Source organism: Capricornis sumatraensis, chromosome 7 (assembly GCF_032405125.1).
Source record: "Capricornis sumatraensis isolate serow.1 chromosome 7, serow.2, whole genome shotgun sequence".
NCBI classification, from domain to species: domain Eukaryota; kingdom Metazoa; phylum Chordata; class Mammalia; order Artiodactyla; family Bovidae; genus Capricornis; species Capricornis sumatraensis.
Genome location: NC_091075.1, coordinates 118,331,818 through 118,355,708, shown reverse-complemented (window position 1 = coordinate 118,355,708; position 23,891 = coordinate 118,331,818). Strand labels below are relative to the sequence as shown.

Here is a 23,891-nt window from a genome sequence, read left to right as displayed (position 1 = left end):
AAGAGACTTTGAAGAGTCTTCTCTAACACCACAGTTCCAAAGCATCATATTCTTTGGCACTCAGCCTTCTTTATGGTTCAACTTTCACATCCATACATGACTACTGGAAAAACCATGGCTTTGATTATACAGACCTTTGTTGGCAAAGTGATATCTCTGCTTTCCAGATGGTTTTGGGTTTACTTTGCTCAGATCCCTCAGAGAAAGTACTGTTTATGGCAGCTGTAGGCTTAGAAATATATTTCTTAAATTACAAGACTTGGAAGTTGAAATGCCTCCTTGATCCATGGGCTGCAGGATGTTGTGTTACTCGGCAAGAAAACAGCATTCGTCTGGTTGTCCATCCGCATCAGAGCTCTCAGGTGATCAGGCGCATTGTCCGTGGGAGGGGCTGTTCTGAAGGGAATCTTTTCTGAGCAGTGTGCGTCAGCAGGCAAGACGCTCAGTGACCATGCGGTGCACAGTTAATGTGCTCCGTGTACGCAGCACAGGCAGGGGGTCAGTGTAGCGCCATGCTTAGGGGTGTAGAGCTTCTGGAATGGTGAGCAAGCATTGACTTCAACCAGCTATTAAGCCCCTAACAAGGGAGTCAGTCTGAGCTTTGAAGCCAGGCATTGACTTCTCTGTAGCTATGAAAGTCCTGGATGGCATCTCCTCCTAATAGAGGCTTTGTCTACACTGAAAACCTGCTGTCTAATGTAGCCACCCACATTAGTGGTCTTGGCTGGCTCTTTTGGGTGACTTGTTGCAGCTTCTCCGTCAGCACTTGGGGCTTCACCTTCACACTCTGGTGTGCCAGAGACGGCATCTTTCCTTCGACCTTGGGAACCAACCCCCACCAGCTTCACACTTTCTGCAGCTTCCTCGCCCCTCTATGTTCTCACAGAATTGAAGAGAGTTAGGGCCTTGCTCTGGCTTGGGCTTTGGTTTGTGGAAGTACTGTGGCTGGTTGGATCTTCCGTCCAGGCCACTCCGACTTTCTCCACAGCAGCAGGAAGCCTGTTGACTTTCTTATCACTGTGCGTTCACTGGAGGAGCACGTCCTCATTTCCTTGAGGAACTACTTTTCCTTTGCATTTACAAGCTAGCTGACTGGTGCAGGAGGCCTAGGTTTTGGCCTGTCCTAACCTTTGCAGTGCCTTCCTCACTAAGCTTTGTCATTTCTAGGTTGGGATTTAAAGTGAGATATGCAGCTCTTCCTTTTGCTTTAACACTGCGAGGCCACTGTAAGGTGACTAATTGGCCTAATTTCAGTATTGTTGTGTCTAGGGTGTAGGCAGGCTCAAGAAGAGGGAGGGAGTCATGGTACAGTTGGTCTGTGGAACAGTCAGAACACGTATTTATCACTTAAGCTCGTCATCTTATATTGGTGAGGTTCGTGGTGCCCTAAAACAGTTAGGGTAGTTGCATCAGAAATCACTGATCAGATAGAGCCATAATGATTATGACAACAATGAAAAAGTTTGAAATGTTGTGAGAATTACTAGACGGTGACACAGATAGGAAGTGAGCAAATGCTGCTGGGGACAGTGGGAGCAGCAGGACTGCCGGGGACTTTGGCGTGTAAGAGCCACAGTGTGCGCGAAGCGTGGCGAGGCCACTGGCCTGGAGCCCAGCCCTGGGCTGGAGGGTTCTCCCTGCCGGTCTCCACCCGCCTCCAGCACAGGGCTGGGTTGGTCTCCGTGCGTGGCATGTGCTATTCTCAGGGTCTCTGCCTGACCACCTCCGGTTGGTAAAGCATGAACCCTGCAAAGCCTTCTCCTAGTAAAGCCCCATCTCTGGCAGTAGCCTGTGGGGTGTGGGGATAGGCGGGGCAGGTGGTGGGCTCAGCCGCCCTTGGTGCCCTTGGCATCGTGTGGTCTCGCCTGGTCCTCGCAGCAGCGTGGCGCTGTGGGCACTGGAGCCTCTGTTTCAGAAGAGGCCATGGGCAGCTCCGGGAGGGTGAGTGATGTGCCAGCTCCCGGGACTCCTTAGCACCGGGCACCAGGCTCAGCCGCTCAAGGCCTGGCTGCTCCCCTGAGAATCCCGCGTGGGACCCAAATGCGTCAGCCTGATTGTTGAAGAGTTTTTAAAGAGTACAGAATATCATATGTCAAGTTAACTGTGTCTTTCTCTTCTGTTTTTCTCCTGTTTCCAAGATTGTTGAAGGTGAGTGGTCTCCCTCCTTCCTTGGGTTTGGGCGAGGGCGGTGCTGCAGGCCCGCCTGCTCTGTGGGCGGGAATACCCCCTGGGGCAGCCCTGCCTGCTTGAGGGACTCGCCTCTGGCCTGCTCGCAGCAGGGTTGGGGGCCCCTCCTGGGAAGACGGCTGGGAAGGCAGCTGGTCCCGAAAGGGATGGGGCTGAGAGGCCCTTCCCTGAACGAGGACTCACACCTTAGAGAGGAGGCGGCCGAGGAGGAATGGCCGGCGGCTGCGCCAGGACCACGCGGATAGCTGTGTGGTGAGCAGTGACGAGGAGGAGCTGGCCCGGGACAAGGACGTGTATGTGACCACCCACTCCCCCAGGAGCGCCAGGGAGGAGGCAGCTGCGGGCTTCAGGTACCAGGGGCCGTGCTGGGGGCAGGCTGTCTGCCAGGCAGCCTCTGGACACATGGGCGCTTGTCCCGGGAATGAGGATCCCTTCTTCCTCCAGTTTTCAGTGAAGAGGTTGGGCGGAGGCAGGGTTTTAGAAATACTGGCCCCTCGGCAAATGGTTCGACCCCTGGGGTCAGGAAGGGCTTACTGCCGCATCTGGGTGGTGGGCGGGTCCCAGGCTGGGCTCCACTGTTCCCCCCATGACCTGACCAGGTGCACAAGGCACTGCCAGGGTGTGTGTGAGTAGCTGGGGGTGAGCCCCAGCACCCCCACCTCCTGCAGCAGGAATGCTTGGAGGAAGGCGGTGCTCAGCCAGCCCCTGCCCCAGACGGGGGTGCTGCACGGGGGACTCCCGTTGTCTGCACTTTCTCTTGCGCTCTCTGCCCCCCTTTCTCTGAGGACCCCTGTGCCATGGGACTGCCAGCCTCCCAAGTGCCTGGGCTGTGGCAGGCTGCAGGAGGCTCTTGTGAGGAGGGGGCATGGGCGGCTTAGATGGAGCCATGCAGCGTTAGGAGCTGGCCGTCCGGCTTGCTCCCCTGACGTGAGCTCTGTGCTTCTAGGCCCTCGGGCACCGTCAGCTGTCCCATCTGCATGGACGGGTACTCGGAGGTAAGCAGGCTCAGCTGCGTCGCCCCCGGTCCTGGTCTCTGGTGCTCCAGGCAGGGAGTGAGTTGAGCACTTCTCGCGGGTGGGCTCTGACACCTGTCCTGCAGTCGTGCCGGGTCTGGCACGTGGCGTGGCGCACATCTGTCCTGCAGTCGTGCTGGGTCTGGCACGTGGCGTGGCGCACATCTGTGAGGGGAGGACGTGCCCTCTCTCTGGGCGGCACGGTCTTGAACTCTGGCCCCTTCGTTCCCTGCACTGCCCTGTGCAAGTGCCCGTCCTGTGTGTTCCCCGCCCGGGCTCGGCAGAAGCTGCTAGCGTTTCCTGTGGCCCTGGGCCCTCTGGCTCTGCCCCACTGTGTGCCTGGGGTTCCTGGAGCCCCAGGGCTTCAACTTGGGCTCTCGCTGCCCGAGATTGGTTCCTGCCTGTTCCTCAGCTTCAGAGACGCCGCCCGTACCTGCCTGAGCCTCAGAGGAGCATTCTCAGTACTCCAGACCCCCTCCCTGCTTTCCTGCTGCAGCCCCCGGCCCCTCCCCGCTCATTCGTCACCTTAGGAACAGGCGGGCGTGGACGCTGGGGCTCCGGCTGCTCAGGTACAGGATGTGACGTGAAGGCTGTTTGTTTTCCAGATTGTGCAGAATGGACGTCTCATTGTTTCTACAGAGTGTGGCCACATCTTCTGTAGCCAGTGCCTCCGCGATTCCCTGAAGAATGCTAACACTTGCCCGACTTGCAGGAAAAAGATGAGCCACAAACGGTACCACCCCATTTACATATGAGGTGCTGAGTGTGCTCGGGAGAGACAAGGGGCCGCACAGAGCCTGGCTGGGCTCTCTCTGCAGCCTTACGCGGCTCATCTGCCTCCAGTTTCTTGAGCTCAAGAAGACTATTTCAGAATCAACGTCCACTATGTAAACTGCTCTCTTGTTTCCAACCCCATCTTAGATCCTTTGTTACCTCTAGTTGGATGCCGTGGAGCTGGAGCCAGGCCCCTCCCAGCTGGTTGACATCTCCTGGGTAGTCTGGTTCCACGGTAGGAGAGAGGGAGTCAGGCACATTGGAAATAAGAGTCATGGTTCTAGCCTCTTTCAGAAGCTGCACATTTGCCAAGAAGTTTTCCCCCGTTTGGAGAGTTTGCCCCACCTTCCACCTGGCGGTGTCATGGAACGCCAGCCCTGGCCAGAGAGCACGCAGGTCCGCCCAGCTCTCCTGGGCATGCTACCTCGTCCCAGGCGTCTGCCCACCGCAGCGCAAGCCACACACGGTCCATCCAGTCTGAAGATCCCAGACGCAAGCGTGGCCCCGGAAAGACCAACCACTGGACTTTGTTTTCCATCCCCTGTTGATTCAGAGGCCACCCATGATTCCGCCTACATCGATGTCAGAGGTTCCTGCAGATCACCAAGGCCTCGGCAGGGCAATCCCTAGTTTTCTAAGAACAAAATGTGCAATAAAGCCCGTTCTCTGCCTCCTTTCCAGCAGCCCAGGAGATGTAGCACTCCCAGTGTCCTTGGGAGGCCTCGTGCCACCTGCAGAGCGGTGCCTGGGTCGCCCCGTCCTACTCACCGCCTGTTCTCAGGAACTGGCCCCGTGCCTGAGCTCACTGGCTCAGGAGTCATAGTGGGGCAGGCATGTGATCGGGTGTCCTCTTTTCTGATAAAATCATCCTGTGTTTACCATAGGCCCTCTGGTCCTCAGTTCCCACTGCCTAACGTCTACTCAAGCATAGACCCAGGCAGCGGTGGCAGTCACTGTGGCCTTATCAGCTGCCCACGTCCATCCTGTTGCCCAAGTCACAGCCACCTGCGATTCAAAGCTCGGCTCTCCAGACTCAAGCTGGGTACCGCCACCCCCGCAACTGATACTCATTTCAGAAGCTGCTCTTCTGGCCTTTGGGCCTTGATCCTTTGGGCTTCGATTGCTCCTTAGATTTTTCCTCCCTGGGGGCCCAGATAACACCCTTCCGCTCAACTCCAGGTGTGAGAGCCTCTGGTCCTCAAGGAGGTGGCGTGGTGGCCTGGGGGTGGCTCCCGGGAGAGAAGCCCTGCAGAGCCTGCCACCTCCACCTCCACCCCCTCCTTCCTCAGAGGGCTTCAAGCCAGACCCACAGCCTTCTGTGTGAAACAGCTTCAAGGTGGAAGGGGGCCGCCTCTGGCATTGCTAGCAATAACTGACCTTCAGTTTTTTCTTCTGGAGGAGCGGGGACTCAGCACAGAATTCATTTTGAACAGGGCCGAAGGAGTGTCCCTTCTCTGTGAAAGGAAAATTCATGCTTCATTCTGACTTTGATAACTGGCTCACTTCCAGTTGGTTTGATAAAAGTACTATTTTCTCCTTATAATCGAGGAAGGCAGGACATCAGTTTCGTCACCATGCTGGGCACTGTCTGCCGTTTAAGTAGACACAGTGTCCCCATGCAGTTCTTTCTGGGCTTCATGGAACACTTTTTTTTTTTTTCTTTTTAATGTTCTAACAATACCCAGACTTCAGGAGCCAGGACAACTACACAGCCAAAATCTCTCACACTTTATGCTTAAGGACAGATGGTTGATCACAAAAGTTGTGTTCCTTCATACTAAACTGGGGGGAAATGTTTAGTTTCTACTATTCAGAAATTGCAAAATAGGAAAAGTTGATACGGAAAAATCCCTTTCTCTCCCTCAGTGTACATAGTTCAGATCTTTCTTTGTTCTGTTTATAAACGTTATCCATGTTTGTCAGTCTGTTTTTGACTTCTCTGCTAGTGTTACAGGTGAAAATAAATCATTAACTTGAACCAGGTACGTTTTTCGTGTGTTCATTTATTCATCGGGATCCATTTCACCTCTCGCCCTGCACCCTTGCCCAAGGTACATGATTCCTGTCTACCTCCAGCTTTGTGTATCTTGGGGCACACGTGTGGGAAGGTGGCTTGGTCATGTACCAGCTTAGAAGCCAGTGGGTAAGAGGGTTATTCTTGGGTGGAGCTGCAAGTCCAGGCCCTGGAATCCCTAATCGATCAGAATTTAACTTCAGCCCCTGAGAAGTGAGGCTGGGCTGTCTGCTCCGTCTTGCCAGTTCCAGCTCAGGAGTAGAGCTCTGAGCAGCGTGGACTTGGTGCACTGACCACCATACGCGGTTTGTCCTCCGTGTGGGAAAGGGGCCCAGGAGGGCGTGGCGTGCCTGTCAGTGCCTTGGGAAAGCTGAAAAGACAGATGGGCCTGAGGTCTCCAGAGAAGGGATGGCAGAGCTGTCCTCCTCCTGTGTGCCTCTCTCCATTCCTGTCTGGTGGTCCCGAGATGGAGCAGGCTCACATGCTCGAGGCCCGGGGCTCGGGGGCACACGACTGGTGAGCTTCAGAGGCCTGCCTTTCACAGGAGACCACCGGAGACAAAAACTCAGTCGCGTAGTCTAGGTAGGGCGAATAGGAACAGCTCCTGAGTGCAGAGCTCAGGCCCAGCGCCCTTCCGGGGTACGGGCCTCCTGAGACCTGGGGCTGGGACTGACCCCACACTTCTGGGTGGCCTCCGAAACCCAGCAGTGGTCCTGAAGCCAGGATCCAGAAGGCCTCCGTCCCCGGCAGGCCCCAGGAGGGGAGGAGCGTCCCGTGACGGTTAACAGCAGCAGGGCCCGCAGAGCTGGCTACTGAAGGGGCTTGTTTCTAGGCTTCTTACTTTCGAATCTTGTGTTTTAACTACATTTTTCTGTTGTTTGCACATAGTGGTTTTTGTATATTGTGTAAGCATCCTTGCCAAAGCTTTATTCTGGTAAGACTCTGGGTTCTATTGAATCCTTTACATTCACAGCTATATCATCTTCAGTTCAGTCGCTCAGTCGTGTCCCAACTAAGTGCTAGTCATAGACTGCAGCACGCCAGGCCTCCCTGCCCATCATCATCTCCCGGAGTTCACTCAGACTCAACGTCCATTGAGTCCGTGGTGCCATCCAGCCATCTCATCCTCTCTCGTCCCCTTCTCCTCCTGCCCCCAATCCCTCCCAGCATCAGAGTCTTTTCCAATGAGTCAGCTCTTCGCATGAGGTGGCCAAAGTACTGGAGTTTCAGCTTTAGCATCATTCCTTCCAGAGAACACCCAGGACCGATCTCCTTTAGAATGGACTGGTTGGATCTCCTTGCAGTCCAAGGGACTCAAGAGTCTTCTCCAACACCACAGTTCAAAAGCATCAATTCTTCAGTGCTCAGCTTTCTTCACAGTCCAACTTGTTCTAATTCTTGGAACACTCTTTTTCTTGCTGGACTTGTAAGACAATTAGCAGGAAAGGAACCAACCATGAGGTAAGACTTTGCCTTTTATTTCTGTTTTATTTTGTCCACAATGGATGTATATCCTTATTAATCCTTTTTCTCTACTGGGGTAGAGGATTTTTCCCCCTTGAGATCAGTTAATAGTATGTTTCACATTGATTTTTCTTTCAGTGTATACCAGCTTTGCATTTCTTTGGTAAATCCACTTTGTTCATGATGTATTGACTTACATGTTTCTTTGACTTGCCACTATTTGGTTTTGTTCAGTCGCTCAGTCCTGTCTGACTCTCTGTGACCCCGTGGATTGCAGCACGCCAGGCTTCCCTGTCCATCACCAACTCCGGGAGCTTGCTCAAACTCATGTCTGTTGAGTCAGTGATGCCATCCAGCCATCTCATCTGTCCCCTTTTCTCCCGCCTTCAACCTTTCCCAGCATCAGGGTCTTTTCCAATGAGTCAGTTCTTTGCATCAAGTGGCCAGAGTATTGGAGCTTCAGCTTCAGCATCAGTCCTTCCAATAAATATTCAGGACTAATCTAGGATGGACTGGATGGATCTCCTTGCAGTCCAAGGGACTCTCAAAAGTCTTCTCCAACACCACAGTTCAAAAGCATCTTCGATGCTCAGCCTTCTTTATGGTCCAATTCTCACATCCATACATGACTACTGGAAAAACCATAGCCTTGACTATTTGGACCTTGGTTCGCAAAGTGATGTCTCTGCTTTTTAATAAGCTATCTAGGTTGGTCATAACTTTTCTTCCAAGGAGTAAGCGTCTTTTAATTTCATGGCTGCAGTCACCATCTGTAGTGATTTTGGAGCCCAAGAAAATAAAGTCTTTCACTGTTCCCATCGTTTATCCATCTGTTTGCTGTGAAGCAATGGGACCGGATGCTGTGAGCTTCGTTTTCTGAATGTTGAGTTTTAAACCAGCTTTTTCACTCTTTCACTTTCATCAAGAGGCTCTTTAGTTCCTCTTCACACTCTGCCATAAGGGTGGTGTCATCTGTGTATCTGAGGTTATTGATATTTCTCCCAGCAATCTTGATTCCAGCTTGTGCTTCATCCAGCCCGGCATTTCGCATGATGTACTCGGCATATAAGTTAAATAAGCAGGGTGACAATATACAGTCTTGACATACTCCTTTCCCAATTTGGAACCAGTCTATTGTTCCATGTCCAGTTCTAACTTGCTCCTTGACTTGCATACAGATTCCGCAGGAGGCAGGTAAGGTGGTCTGGTATTCCCATCTCCTTTAAGAATTTTCCACAACTTGTGATCCACATAGTCAAAAGGCTTTAGTGTAGTCAGTGAAGCAGAAAGAGTGTAGTCGTTCAGTTGTGTCTGACTCTTTGCAACCCTATGGACTATGGCCCGCCAGGCTCCGTCCATGGGGTTTTCCAGGCAAGAATACTGCAGTGGGTTGTTGTTTCCGTCTCCAGGGGATCTTCTGGACATAGGAATCACACTCAGGTCTTCTGCACTGCGGGCAGGTGACTGGCTTCCCTGGTGGCTCAGCTGGTGAAGAATCCGCCTGCAATTCGCGAGACCTGGGTTTGATCCCTGGGTTGGGAAGACCCGCTGGACCAGGGCATGGCAACCCCCTCCAGTACTCTGGCCTAGAGAATTTCGTGGACTGTGTGGTCCATGGGGTCGCAAAGAGTCGGACACGACTGAGCAACTTCAGTGAAGCAGGGGTAGATGTTTTTCCGGAATTCTCTTGCTTTTTCTCTGATCCGAATGTTTGGTTTCGGGTTTTTAAAAATACATGTTCACAGGTTACACTGACCCATCAAGGAAAGATTTTAAAATGCAGATTTTTTTCTTTCTGCCTGGGCTGTGTCTTAGTTGCAGCATGCAGGCTCTCGCCCCCTGACCCACTGTCAGACCTGCATTGGGAGCATGGAGTCCTAACCACTGGACCACAAGTGAAGACCCGGGTTTTTTTTTTTAATGTTTCAGAATTATATTTAAAATCAGTTGCAGGTTTCTACAAATTGTGCATTTCATCTTTTTGTAAGATTGTGGTATAAAGTTCAAAATATTCTCTTGTAAGCTAATTAGTTTCTGCAGCACCTTTTTACCATTAATACTAATGTATGCTTTCCCTTTATTTTTAAGTTTTCTTAGAGATTTGTCAGTCCCACATTTATGTTGACTCCAGTACCCCCAGTTTTTGTGGATCTAATTCTGAGGCCTTTTATTCCTGCTGGCTCTGATAGTGACATCCTTCTCGGTATGTTTTGTGAACTTTTTTCTTCCTTACATTGAACCCAGTTAACTTGGTGTACTATCAGAAAATTCTTCTGAGTTCTGGATTGAAGGTGGATTCTTCCAGAAACTATTAATCATTCCTTTTTCTTTGTTTTTAACCCCTTTTTTTCTTTTTCTTTTTGTATTGAAAGATAGATGCTTTACAGAATTTTGTTGTTTTCTGTCAAACCTCAACATGAATCAGCCATAGGTGTGTGTGTGTGTCTGTGTGTATATATCTCCCCTTCCCTTTGAACCTCCCTCCCTGTTTCTAACCCTTGCTTTTATGAAATATTTAAGGTTGTTACCAACTCAAGGCTACTGTGTTTATTTGCCTTTTATACTGTGAAATATGGACTTCCTAGGTGGCACTAGTGGTTTAAAAAAAAAAAAAGCAGCCTGCCAACGCAGAAGTCATAAGAGACGCGGGTTTGATTGCTGGGTCTGGAGGGTCCCCTGGGGAGAGCCATGGCACCCACTCCAGTACTCCTTGCTGGAGAATCTGTGGACAGTGGAGCCTGGCAGGCTACAGTCCGTTGGGGTTGCACAGAGTCAGTCAGACACGACTGAGACAACTTAGCATGCACTGTGAAACAGAGAACACAGAAAGCCTGCCTTAGGCTTTCCTGGTTTCCAGTGGTCAGGAATCCGCTTGCCAGTGGAGGGGACCCAGGCTCAGTCGCTGGCTGGGGAAGATTCCACATGCTGGGCAGCAGCAAAGCCCATGGGCCTCAGCTACCGCGCCTGCTCTCCACAACAAGAGAAACCACTGCCGTGAGGAGCCCCGCCCTGCAGCCAGAGACAGCTGTTTGCCACAGCTAGAGAAAGTCCACGTGCAGCAGCAAAGACACAGTGCAGCCAACATTAAATTTAAAAAGTTGCAAAAGCATATTTCATGGAATTACTTCAAAAGTACAGTCTAGTGAATTACCATAAAGCACATGTTCATGAAACAACCAACTGCAACAAGAAACTATTAATCAGCACCTTAGAAGCCCCTTCCTGCCGTCTCTCCCAGGCAGCTTCTGTCATGTTGAGTTTGAAGCCAGCCTTTTCACTCTTTCACCCTCATCAAGAGACTCTTCAGTTCCTCTTTGCTTTCTGCCATTAGAGTGGTATCAGGCATATCTGAGGTTGTTGATATTTCTCCCAGCAATCTTGATTTCAGACTGTGATTCATCCAGTCTGGCGTTTTGCATAATGTACTCTGTGTATATTGTAAAGAGACAGAGTGACAATATGCAGCCTTGACACACTCCTTTCCCAATTTTGAACCAGTTCTTTGTTCCATGTTTGGTTCTAACTGTAGCCTTTTGATCTGCTCAGAGGGATATTCATAGCTATAAATTTCTCCATTGCAAGATCAATAATATAATTGGATGCCTTAAGGAGCTAGAAAAAGAACAAGCTAAACCTAAAGTTAGCAGATGGAAAGCGATAGAAGAGAATGAAGCGGAGGTAGGAAATTGAGACTCGAAAACAGCAGAGGAAAGAACAGACAGTAAACGCTGAACAAGGCCCAGAGCAAGAGCCAGTCCCTCCCGTCAGGAAGCCTACAAAAGCCTCAGCCTCATCTGTCAGAGGGCAGACAGCAGAAGCAGCACAGTCCCACAGCGACTAAAACAAAAACCATATTACAGAACATTAATCGAGATGAAAGTTACGTCCCAGAGGAAGGCACAGGATAGAATCCCAGGAAAACAACTAAACGAGGAGACAGGCAATGTTCTGGAAAACGAATTCAGAATAGTGACAGTGAAGACGACCCAGGGTCTTGGGGAAAACAGTGGAGAAGATGAAAGAAATGTCTACCGAAGACCTAGGAGAGCTGAAGGACAAACCAGAGACGAAGACCCTGGAAGGAATCAGTAGAATAACAGGTACAAGAACTGATGAATGACCTGGAGAAGAAGGGCGGAAATCACGGCCACAGAACAGAATACGGAAGAAAGAATGAAAAGAAAATGAAGAGAGCCTGAGAGACCTCTGAGACAGCAACGAACGCACCAGCATGTGCACCTTGGGGCCCCGGGAGGAGAAGAAAGAGATCCTGAGAAATTATTTGAAGAGAGAATTGCTGAAAACTTCCCAACATCGGAAAGGAAATAATCAACCAAGTCCAGGAAGCACAGAGTCCCAGGCAAGATAAACCCAAGGAGGAACACACCAACACATAGTAACCCAAAGTGATGGAAGGGAAGAACCTAAAACCAAGAATACTCTGCCGGCAAGACTCCTTCCAATTTGATGGAGAAATCAAAAGCTCTCCAGAGAAGCAAAAGGTAAGAGAATTCAGCACCACCAAACCAACTTTACAACAAATGGCTAAAGGAACTTTTCTAGGCAGGAAGCACGTGAGAAAGAAAAGACCTACAGAAAATAACCCCTAAACAATTAAGAAAACGGTAATAGGATCATACATATGGATAATTACCTTAAATGCAAATGGATTAAATGCACCAACCAAAAGACAGGCCATGTGGAACAGAGAATGCCATGAAAACGTGCACGTATGCACTTCCACTTATCACATCACTCTGCTTGACACCCCAGATTGTATGTAGCTATCAATGGCACCCCACTCCAGTCCTCTTGCCTGGCAAATCCCATGGACGGAGGAGCCTGGAAGGCTGCAGTCCATGGGGTCGCTGATATCGGACACAACTGAGCGACTTCACCTTCACTTTTCACTTTCATATGTTGGAGAAGGAAATGGCAACCCACTCCAAGGTTCTTGCCTGGAGAATCCCAGGGACGGGGGAGCCTGGTGGGCTGCCGTCTACGGGGTTGCACAGAGTCAGACACGACTGAAGCAACTCAGCAGCAGCAGCAGCAGGTTAATCTTGTTCCCATGATAGCTTGCAGTTGTAATTATCTCTTATTTTTTGTCTGGCTGTTGATTGTGAAAACTGATAAACATCTTCACATCTTTTACTATTGTGATTATGTAACTATTACTCACTTAATACCATTGTATCATGATTGGTCAACAGAAAATAACAGAATTCAGTATCACCGAAACTACCATTTAATAGGAAAACTTGTAACCACTTTTTAAAATCCAAATGGGTATCAGAATTATCTTGCAATTTTAGAAAACTACAAATGCCCGAGTATTGCTTGTTTTTCTCCAGAGCTCCAGACGTTTCTAATGAGCAGTCGTGTTAAAAGCACCTGGACCAGATGCTGATCTCTGCTCGAGTTTCGCTTTTCCACGTTCAGTGCTCCCATTTCATGTAGTTTATGTTTTCTAATTTCTCCTTCTCTTTTTTTTTGATGTTTTTTCTCAAGTCTTTATCAAGTGTAGTAGAAAAGCGTTTGTATACATCTATAAAAACAGTGTGTATAATATATATGTTTTAGAACAGTTACCAACATTTGCCTAACTAAAAAATTTATGACATTTTGATTCCACTTGTTTGACTTAGTACAAATAGAATCCTCGATTTCTAGTTAAGAAAAATAGACATGCAACAAAAGTTTTACCATATTATACAGGGAACTATAGTCAATTATCTTGTAATAACCTATAATATATTTTCTATTATCTGAAAAATAATGTCTGTATATGTACAAGTGAATCACCTTTCTGTGCACCTGAAGTGTTAAATCAACTATACTTCAATAAAATATATATTAGGCAAAAATAATAATAAAAACAACAAAGTAAAAAAAAAAAACCTTCAGCTAGGTTGATGCAAAAGTAATTGCAGTTCTGCACTTTTGGACTTTGCTGTTTGCTATTGGAACGCATTCTTAAATGTGGCTATGTCATCAGTCCAGTCCAGTCCAGTCGCTCAGTCGTGTCCGACTACATCATTTTAATGCACATTTGTTGCTTTATGTTTTTTTGCCAATGACATTACTTTTTATTTTATATTTATCTTAGACTAGGAGAATGATATTAGACAAAAAGCAAATTTGAGTGATTTCCTTATTCAACTTCAAAATGGGTCTAAAGCAAGATCTGAGGCTGTAAAGAGCAGTATTGCATAGGAACCTGGAATGTCAGGTCCATGAATCAAGGCAAATTGGAAGTGGTCAAACAAGAGATGGCAAGAGTGAACGTCGACATTCTAGGAATCAGCAAACTAAAATGGACTGGAATGGGTGAATTTAACTCAGAGGACCATTACATCTACTACTGCGGGCAGGAATCCCTCAGAAAAAATGGAGTAGCCATCATGGTCAACAAGAGAGTCCGAAATGCAGTACTTGGATGCAGTCTCAAAAACGACAGAATGATCTGTTTGTCTCCAAGGCAAACCATTCAATATCACAGTTATCCAAGTCTATGCCCCAACCAGTAACGCTGAAGAAGCTGAAGCTGAACAGTTCTATGAAGATCTACAAGACCTTTTAGAACTAACACCCAGAAAAGATGACCTTTTCATTATAGGGGACTGGAATGCAAAAGTAGGAAGTCAGGAAACACCTGGAGTAACAGAAAATTTGGCCTTGGAGTACAGAATGAAGCAGGGCAAAGACTAATAGAGTTTTGCCAAGAAAATGCACTGACCATAGCAAACACCCTCTTCCAACAACACAGGAGAAGACTCTACACATGGACATCACCAGATGGTCCACACCGAAATCAGACTGATTATATTCTATGCAGCCAAAGATGGAGAAGCTCTACACAGTCAACAAAAACAAGACCAGGAGCTGACTGTGGCTCAGATCATGAACTCCTTATTACCAAATTCAGAGTTAAATTGAAGAAAGTAGGGAAAACCACTAGACCATTCAGGTATGACCTACATCAAATCTGTTATGATTATACAGTGGAAGTGAGAAATAGATTTAAGGGCCTAGATCTGATAGATAGAGTGCCTGATGAACTATGGAATGAGGTTCGTGACACTGTACAGGAGACAGGGATCAAGACCATCCCCATGGAAAAGAAATGCAAAAAAGCAAAATGGCTGTCTGGAGAGGCCTTACGAATAGCTGTGAAAAGAAGAGAGGTGAAAAGCAAAGGAGACAAGGAAAGATATAAGCATCTGAATGCAGAGTTCCAGAGAATAGCAACAAGAGATAAGAAAGCCTTCTTCAGCGATCAATGCAAAGAAATAGAGGAAAAGAACAGAATGGGAAAGACTAGAGATCTCTTCAAGAAAATTAGAGATACCAAGGGAACATTTCATGCAAAGATGGGCTCGATAAAGGACAGAAATGGTATGGACCTAACAGAAGCAGAAGATATTAAGAAGAGGTGGCAAGAATACACGGAAGTACTGTACAAAAAAGATCTTCACGACCCAGATAATCATGATGATGTGATCACTCATCTAGAGCCAGACATCCTGGAATGTGAAGTCAAGTGGGCCTTAGAAAGCATCACAACAAACAAAGCTAGTGGAGGTGATGGAATTCCAGTTGAGCTGTTTCAAATCCTGAAAGATGATGCTGTGAAAGTGCTGCACTCAATATGCCAGCAAGTTTGGAAAACTCAGCAGTGGCCACAGGACTGGAAAAGGTCCGTTTTCATTCCAATCCCAAAGAAAGGCAATGCCAAAGAATGCTCAAACTACCGCACAATTCCACTCATCTCACATGCTAGTAAAGTAATGCTCAAAATTCTCCAAGCCAGGCTTCAGCAATACGTGAACCGTCAACTCCCTAATGTTCAAGCTGGTTTTAGGAAAGGCAGAGGAACCAGAGATCAAATTGCTAACATCCGTTGGATCATGGAAAAAGCAAGAGAGTTCCAGAAAAACATCTATTTCTGCTTTATTGACTATGCCAAAGCCTTTGTCTGTGTGGATCAGAATAAACTGTGGAAAATTCTGAAAGAGATGGGAATACCAGACCATCTGACCTGCCTCTTGAGAAATCTGTATGCAGGTCAGGAAGCAACAGTTAGAACTGGACATGGAACAACAGACTGCTTCCAAATAGGAAAAGGAGTACGTCAAGGCTGTATATTGTCACCCTGCTTATTTAACTTCTATGCAGAGCACATCATGAGAAACGCTGGACTGGAAGAAACACAAGCTGGAATCAAGATTGCCAGGAGAAATATCAATAAACTCAGATATGCAGATGACACCACCCTTATGGCAGAAAGTGAAGAAGAATAAAAAACCTCTTGATAAAAGTGAAAGAGGAGAGTGAAAAAGTTGGCTTAAAACTCAACATTCAGAAAACAAAGATCATGGCATCTGGTCCCATCACTTCATGGGAAATAGACGGGGAAACAGTGGAAACAGTGTCAGACTTTATTTTCTGGGTCTCCAAAATCACACAGATGGTGACTGCAGCCGTGAAATTAAAAGACGCTTACTCCTTGGAAGAAAAGTTATGACCAACCTAGATAGCATATTCAAAAGCAGAAACATTACTTTGCCGACTAAGGTCCGTCTAGTCAAGGCTATGGTTTTTCCTGTGGTCATATATGGATGTGAGAGTTGGACTGTGAAGAAGGCTGAGCGCCGAAGAATTGATGCTTTTGAACTGTGGTGTTGGAGAAGACTCTTGAGAGTCCCTTGGACTGCAAGGAGATCCAACCAGTCCATTCTGAAGGAGATCAGCTCTGGGATTTCTTTGGAAGGACTGATGCTAAAGCTGAAGCTCCAGTACTTTGGCCACCTCATGAGAAGAGTTGACTCATTGGCAAAGACTCTGATGCTGGGAGGGATTGGGGGCAGGAGGAGAAGGGGACGACTGAGGATGAGGTGGCTGGATGGCATCACTGACTCGATGGACGCGAGTCTTAGTGAACTCCGGGAGATGGTGATGGACAGGGAGGCCTGGCGTGCTGCGATTCAGGGGGTCACAAAGAGTCGGACACGACTGAGCGACTGAACTGACTAAAGCAGCGGAGACAATTTGTGGCAACAGCAATGCACTTGGCCTTGGACCTGCTAACAAACCTACAGCGCAGTGGCGTTTCAAGTTTTGCAAAGAAGAGATCCTTAAAGACCAGGCGAGCAGTTGTGTTGTCGGCCATCAGAAGTTGACAACGACCTATTGAGAGGATTATGGAAGCTGATCCTCTTACAACTACATGAGAAGTTGCCAAAGAACTCAACACCAACCATTGTATGGTGATTGGGCATTTGAAGCAAATTGGAAGGTGACGAAGCTTCGTAAGTGGGTGCCTCATGAGGTACCGAAAATTTTTAAAAAATCATCGTTTTGAAGTGTTGTCTTCTCTCATTCTACACAATAAGCAATGAACCGTTTCTCGATTGGATTGTGACGCGCTACGAAAAGAAATGGATTGTATATGGCAGCCACCGATGACCAGCTCAGTGGCTGGACGGAGAAGAGGCTCCAAAGCACGCTTTCTGAAGCCAAACTTGCACCCAAAGAAGGTGATCACTATTTGGTCGTCTGCTGCCCGACTGATCCTCTACAGCTTTCTGAATCCTGGCAAAACCATTACATCTGAGAGGCACAGATGTAATACACCTCAGCAAGTAATGTGATCTCGGCAAATCTGAGACGCACCAAGACTGTGATGCTTGCAGCCAGCAGTGATCAACAGAATGGGCCCAGTTCTCCTCCACAGCAACGCCCGCCTGCGCACCACACAATCAATCCTTCAATAATTGAACGAAGTGGGCTGTGAAGTTTTGTCTCATCCACCATATTCGCCCGATCTTTTGCTAACATACTACCACCACTTCAAGCACCTTGACAACTTTCTGCACTGAAAATGCTTTCACAACCAGCAGGAGGCAGAAAATGCTTTCCAAGAGTTCTCTGAATCCCAAAGCATGGGTTTTTATGCTGTAGGAATAAACAGACTGATTTCTTGTCGCAAAAATATGTTGATTGTAATGGTGTCTATTTATAATGATTTAAAATTCGTGGTCTGAAACCATAATTACTTTTTCACCAACCTTTAGACTGACTTAAGAGCAAGAGCGAAGACTCAAACTGCTTAAAACAGTGAAGGAGAGGACACTACTGAACTTTACAGTAATACAGAGGATTATAAGGCTATGAACCCCTTCATGCCAACAGACTGGATAATGTTGATGATATGGGCAAACTCCTAGGAACACAAAGTTACACGTAGAGTGTCCTAAATAATACACAATACATACAATTGCAGTATGAATTTAGCAAAGTTGTGGGATGCAAATTCATGAATCAACTGTATTTCTATACCCTATCAGTTAATAATCTGAAAGGGAAATTAAGTTTCCCATAGCATCAAAAAAGAATAAAACACTTAAGAATAAATTTAGCCAAGTAGGTATGAAATTTGTACACTGAGACTTTACTATAACAACACCACAGAACATTACTGAAAGAAACATTTAAATAAATAGACATCCCATGCGGGTGGGTTGGAAGACAGTATTGTTAAGTTTGCAATACTACCCAAAACAATATAATACAGAATCAGTGCAATCCTTACCAAACCCAATGGCAGTCTATAGAAACCTATGGAATTTTAGAGGACTGAGGACAGATAAAATAATCTTGACGTAGAAGAATTTGGAAGACTCACTTCCCAATTTGAAAACATTATAAAAGTACAGAAATCAAAACCATGTGGTGCTGGCTTTGGGACAGACATAGCGGCCAATGGAGTGAGACTGAGCCCAGAAATAAATCCTCATTTCGGTGGCCAAGTGACTTTCATAAGGGTTTCAAGATCATGCAATGGAGGAGAAAGGTCTCTCTGATAAACAGTGCTTGGAAAATTGTATATTCTCATGCATAAGAATTGAAGTAGGAAATGGCCACCCACTCCAGTGTTCTTGCCTGGAAAGTTCCATGAACAGAGGAGCCTGGTGGGCTACAGTCCATGGGATTGCAAAGAGTTGGACATGACTGAAGGACTGAACATGTGCAAACAATGAAGCTGGGTCTTTAAACCATAAGTAAAAATTAATTTAAAAATGGATCAAATACCTAGATTGAAGAACTAAAACTATAAAAACTCTTAGAAAACATAAATGCAAATATTCATGACTTTGGATTTGGCAAAGCTTTCTCATGTACAACATCAAAAAGAGGCAACTAAAGGAAAAATAAATTAGACTTCATTAAAATTTAAAACTTTTGTGCATCAAAGGATACTATTAGGAGATTGAAAAGACAACCCACAGAACAAGAGGAAATATTTGGAATTCATCTATCTGATTGAGGTCAAATAATCAGAATATATAAAGTGTTCCTACAGCTCAATAAGAACAAAAAAAAAGCCTAATTCAAAAATTGGTAAAGGACTAAAATAGATATTTATCCAACGAAGACATACAAATAACCAATAAGCCCATGAGCTCAAAATCATTAGTCATGAGTAAAATGTTCATCAAAACTACAGATACCATTTCACACCCATTAGAGGGCTATTTTCAAAAATACAGAAAACAAGAGTGAAGATGAACAGAAATTGCAACCCTTGTCCATAGCTGCTAGAAATATAAAGTTATAAAGCTGATCTAGAAAACAGTTTGCTGGTTCCTGAAAAAGTTACATATAGAATTACTCTATGATACAAAAGTTTCACTCCTAGATTAATACCCAAAAGAATTGAAAACGGACTAAGATATTTGTATATCAGTGTTCATAGCAACATTATTCACAGCCAAAAGTTAGAAAGAACCTAAATGTCTATCCCCATATGAATGGATAAAGTGTGGTATATCCATGCAATGGAATAGTATTCAGCCTGAAGAAAGAATGAAATTCGGACGCACACTTAACGATGATATCATGCTAAATGAAATAAGCTACACCTAAGACTGCTACGATTCCACTTACATAATGTACTTAGCATAGACAAACTCATAGATACAGAAAGTAGAGTAGAGGTTAACATGGCCTTGGGATAGTCACTGGGTACAGTTTATGTTTGAGATGGTGAAACATTCTGGAAAAGATTGTTCAGTCACTCAGTCGTGTCTGACTCTTTGCAACACAATGAACCACAGCACGCCAGGCCTCCCTGTCCATCACCAACTCCCGGAGTCCACCCAAACCCATGTCCATTGAGTCGCTGATGCCATCCAACCATCTCATCCTCTGTCGTCCCTTTCTCCTCCTGCCCTCAATCTTTCCCAGCATCAGGGCATTTTCCAATGAGTCAGCTCTTCTCATTAGGTGGCCAAAGTATTGGAGTTTCAGCTTTAACATCAGTCCTACCCAGGACTGATCTCCTTTAGGATGGAATGGTTGGATCTCCTTGCAGTCCAAGGGACTCTCAAGAGTCTTCAACACCACAGTCCAAAAGCATCAATTCTTCAGCACTCAGCTTTCTTTATGGTCCAACTCTCACATCTATACATGACTGTTGGAAAAACCTAGCTTTGACTGGACCGGACCTTTGTTGGCAAAGTAATGTCTCTGCTTTTTAATATGCTGTCTAGGTTGGTCATAGATTTTCATCCAAGGCGGAAACGTCTTTTAATTTCATGGCTGCAGTCACCATCTCCAGTGATTTTGGAGCCCAGAAAAATTAAGTCAGTCACCTTTTCCACTGTTTCCCCATCTATTTGCCATGAAGTGATGGGACCAGGCTGTTGTTCCATGTCCAGTTCTAACTGTTGCTTCCTGACCTGCATACAGATTTCTCAAGAGGCAGGTCAGATGGTCTGGTATTCCCATCTCTTTCAGAATTTTCCAGTTTATTGTTATCCACACAGACAGAGGCTTTGGCATAGTCAATAAAGCAGAAATAAATGTTTTTCTGGAACTCTCTTGCTTTCTCCATGCAATGGAGATGTTGGCAATTTGATCTCTGGTTCCTCTGCCTTTTCTAAAACCAGCTTGAACATCAGGAAGTTCACGGTTCATGTATTGCTGAAGCCTGGCTTGGAGAATTTTGAGCATGACTTTACTAGTGTATGAGATGAGTGCAATTGTGTGGTAGTTTGAGCATTCTTTGGCATTGCCTTTCTTTGGGATTGGAATGAAAACACCTTTTCCAGTCCTGTGGCCACTGCCGAGTTTTCCAAACTTGCTGGCATATTGAGTGCAGCACTTTCACAGCATCATCTTTCAGGATTTGAAACAGCTCAACTGGAACTCCATCACCTCCACTAGGTTTGTTCGTAGTGATGCTTTCTAAGGCCCACTTGACTTCACATTCCAGGATGTCTGGCTCTAAGTGAGTGATCACACCATCATGATTATCTGGGTCATGAAGATCTTTTTTGTACAGTACTTCCGTGTATTCTTGCCACCTCTTCTTAATATCTTCTGCTTCTGTTAGGTCCATACCATTTCTGTCCTTTATTGAGCCCATCTTTGCATGAAATGTTCCCTTGGTATCTCTAGTTTTCTTGAAGAGATCTCTAGTCTTTCCCATTCTGTTCTTTTCCTCTATTTCTTTGCATTGATCGCTGAAGAAGGCTTTCTTATCTCTTGTTGCTATTCTCTGGAACTCTGCATTCAGATGCTTATATCTTTCCTTTTCTCCTTTGCTTTTCACCTCTCTTCTTTTCACAGCTATTTGTAAGGCCTTCCCAGACAGCCATTTTGCTTTTTTGCATTTCTTTTCCATGGGGATGGTCTTGATCCCTGTCTCCTGTACAGTGTCACGAACCTCATTCCATAGTTCATCAGGCACTCTATCTATCAGATCTAGGCCCTTAAATCTATTTCTCACTTCCACTGTATAATCATAACAGATTTGATGTAGGTCATACCTGAATGGTCTAGCAGTTTTCCCTATTTTCTTCATTTTGAGTCTGAATTTGGCAATAAGGAGTTCATGATCTGAGCCACAGTCAGCTCCTGGTCTTGTTTTTGTTGACTGTGTAGAGCTTCTCCATCTTTGGCTGCAAAGAATATAATCAGTCTGATTTCGGTGTTGACCATCTGGTGATGTCCATGTATAGAGTCTTCTCTTGTGTTGTTGGAAGAGGGTGTTTGCTATGACCAGTGCATTTTCTTGGCAAAATTCTATTAGTCTTTGCCCTGCTTCATTCTGCATTCCAAGGCCAAATTTGCCTGTTACTCCAGGTGTTTCTTGACTTCCTACTTTTGCATTCCAGTCCCCTATAATGAAAAGGTCATCTTTTTTGGGTGTTAGTTCTAAAAGGTCTTCTGGGTCTTCATAGAACCGTTCAACTTCAGCTACTTCAGCGTTACTGGTTGGGGCATACACTTGGATTACTGTGATATTGAATGGTTTGCCTTGGAGACGAAGAGATCATGCTGTTGTTTTTGAGACTGCATCCAAGTACTGCATTTCAGACTGTTTTGTTGACCATGATGGATACTCCATTTCTTCTGAGGGATTCCTGCCCGCAGTAGTAGATATTAAGGTCCTCCAAGTTAAATTCACCCATTCCAGTCCATTTTAGTTTGCTGATTCCTAGAATGTCGACGTTCACTCTTGCCATCTTTTGTTTGACCACTTCCAATTTGCCTTGATTCATGGACCTAACATTCCAGGTTCCTATGCAATATTGCTCTTTACAGCATCTGACCTTGCTTCTATCACCAGTTACATCCACAGCTGGGTATTGTTTTTGCTTTGGCTCCATCCCTTCATTCTTTCTGGAGTTATTTCTCTACTGATCTCCAGGAGTGTGTTGGGCACCTACTGACCTGGGGAGTTCCTCTTTCAGTATCCTATCATTTTGCCTTTTCCTACTGTTCATGGGGTTCTCAAGGCAAGAATACTGAAGTGGTTTGCCATTCCCTTCTCCAGTGAACCACATTCTGTCAGACCTCTCCACTATGACCTGCCCATCTTGGGTTGCCCTGTGGGCATGGCTTAGTTTCATTGAGTTAGACAAGGCTGTGGTCCTAGCGTGATTAGATTGACTAGAGTTCTGTGAGTATGGTTTCAGTGTGTTCTGCCTTCTGATGCCCTCTTGCAACACCTACCGTCTTACTTGGGTTTCTCTTACCTTGGGCATGGGGTACCTCTTCACGGCTGCTCCAGCAAAGCACAGCCACTGCTCCTTACCTTGGATGAAGGTTTCAAATAGGAAAAGGAGTATGTCAAGGCTGTATATTGTCACCCTGCTTATTTAACTTCTATGCAGAGTACATCCTGATAAACTCTGGACTGGAAGAAACACAAGCTGGAATCAAGATTGCTGGCAGAAATATCAATAACCTCAGATATGCAGATGACACCACTCTTATGGCAGAACATGAAGAGGAGCTAAAAAGCCTCTTGATGAAAGTGAAAGTGGAGAGTGAAAAAGTTGGCTTAAAGCTCAACATTCAGAAAACGAAGATCATGGCATCCAGTCCCATCACTTCATGGGAAATAGATGGGAAAACAGTGGAAACAGTGGCAGAGTTTATTTTCTTGGGCTCCAAAATCACTGAAGATGGTGACTGCAGCCATGAAATTAAAAGATGCTTGCTCCTTGGAAGAAAAGTTATGACCAACCTAGATAGTATATTCAAAAGCAGAGACATTTCTTTGCTGACTAAGGTCCGTCTAGTCAAGGCTATGGTTTTTCCAGTAGTCATGTATGGATGTGAGAATTGGATTGTGAGAAGGCTGAGCACCGAAGAATTGATGCGTTTGAACTGTGGTGTTGGAGAAGACTCTTGAGAGTCCCTTGGACTGCAAGGAGATCCAACCAGTCCATTCTGAAGGAGATCAGCCCTGGGATTTCTTTGGAAGGAATGATGCTAAAGCTGAAACTCCAGTACTTTGGCCACCTCATGCGAAGCGTTGACTCATTGGAAAAGACTCTGATGCTGGGAGGGACTGGGGGCAGGAGGAGAAGGGGACGACAGAGGATGAGATGGCTGGATGGCATCACGGACTCGATGGACGTGAGTCTGAGTGAACTCCAGGAGTTGGTGATGGACCGGGAGGCCTGGTGTGCTGCGATTCATGGGGTCACAAAGAGTCGGACACGACTGAGCGACTGAACTGAACTGATGGTACCAGATTCCGTGATCTTAGTTTTCTGAATGTTGAGTTTTAAGTGAACTTTTTGACTCTCCTCTTTCACTTTCATCAAGAGGCTCTTTAGTTCTTCTTTGCCTTCTGTCATAAGTGTGGTGTCATCTGTGTTTCTAAGGTTATTGATATTTCTCCCAGCAATCTTGATTCCAGCTTGTACTTCATCCAGCCCGCATTTCGCATGATGTGCTCTGCATGTAATTTAAATTAAGCAGGGTAACAGTATGCAGCCTTGACATACTCCTTTCCCCATTTGGAACAAATCTGTTGTTCCAAGTCAAGTTCTAACTGTTGCTTCTTGACCTGCATACAGGTTTCTCAGAAGGTAGGTAAGGTGGTCTGGTATTACCTTCTCTTTAAGAATTTTCCA

General features: G+C 46.1%; 1 protein-coding gene across 1 annotated transcript in view; it reads left to right on the top strand.

The window, feature by feature from the left end:
- Positions 1–5,942, top strand: part of RNF4 (ring finger protein 4) — a 36,328-nt gene extending 30,386 nt beyond the window's left edge. The window contains exons 5-8 of the mRNA XM_068975023.1: positions 2,139–2,148; positions 2,378–2,537; positions 3,134–3,182; positions 3,806–5,942. Coding sequence (XP_068831124.1) covers positions 2,139–2,148; positions 2,378–2,537; positions 3,134–3,182; positions 3,806–3,955 — 369 coding nt within the window. The 3' untranslated portion in view covers positions 3,956–5,942. The remainder of the gene's footprint in view (positions 1–2,138; positions 2,149–2,377; positions 2,538–3,133; positions 3,183–3,805) is intronic.
- Positions 5,943–23,891: the final 17,949 nt, after the last annotated feature.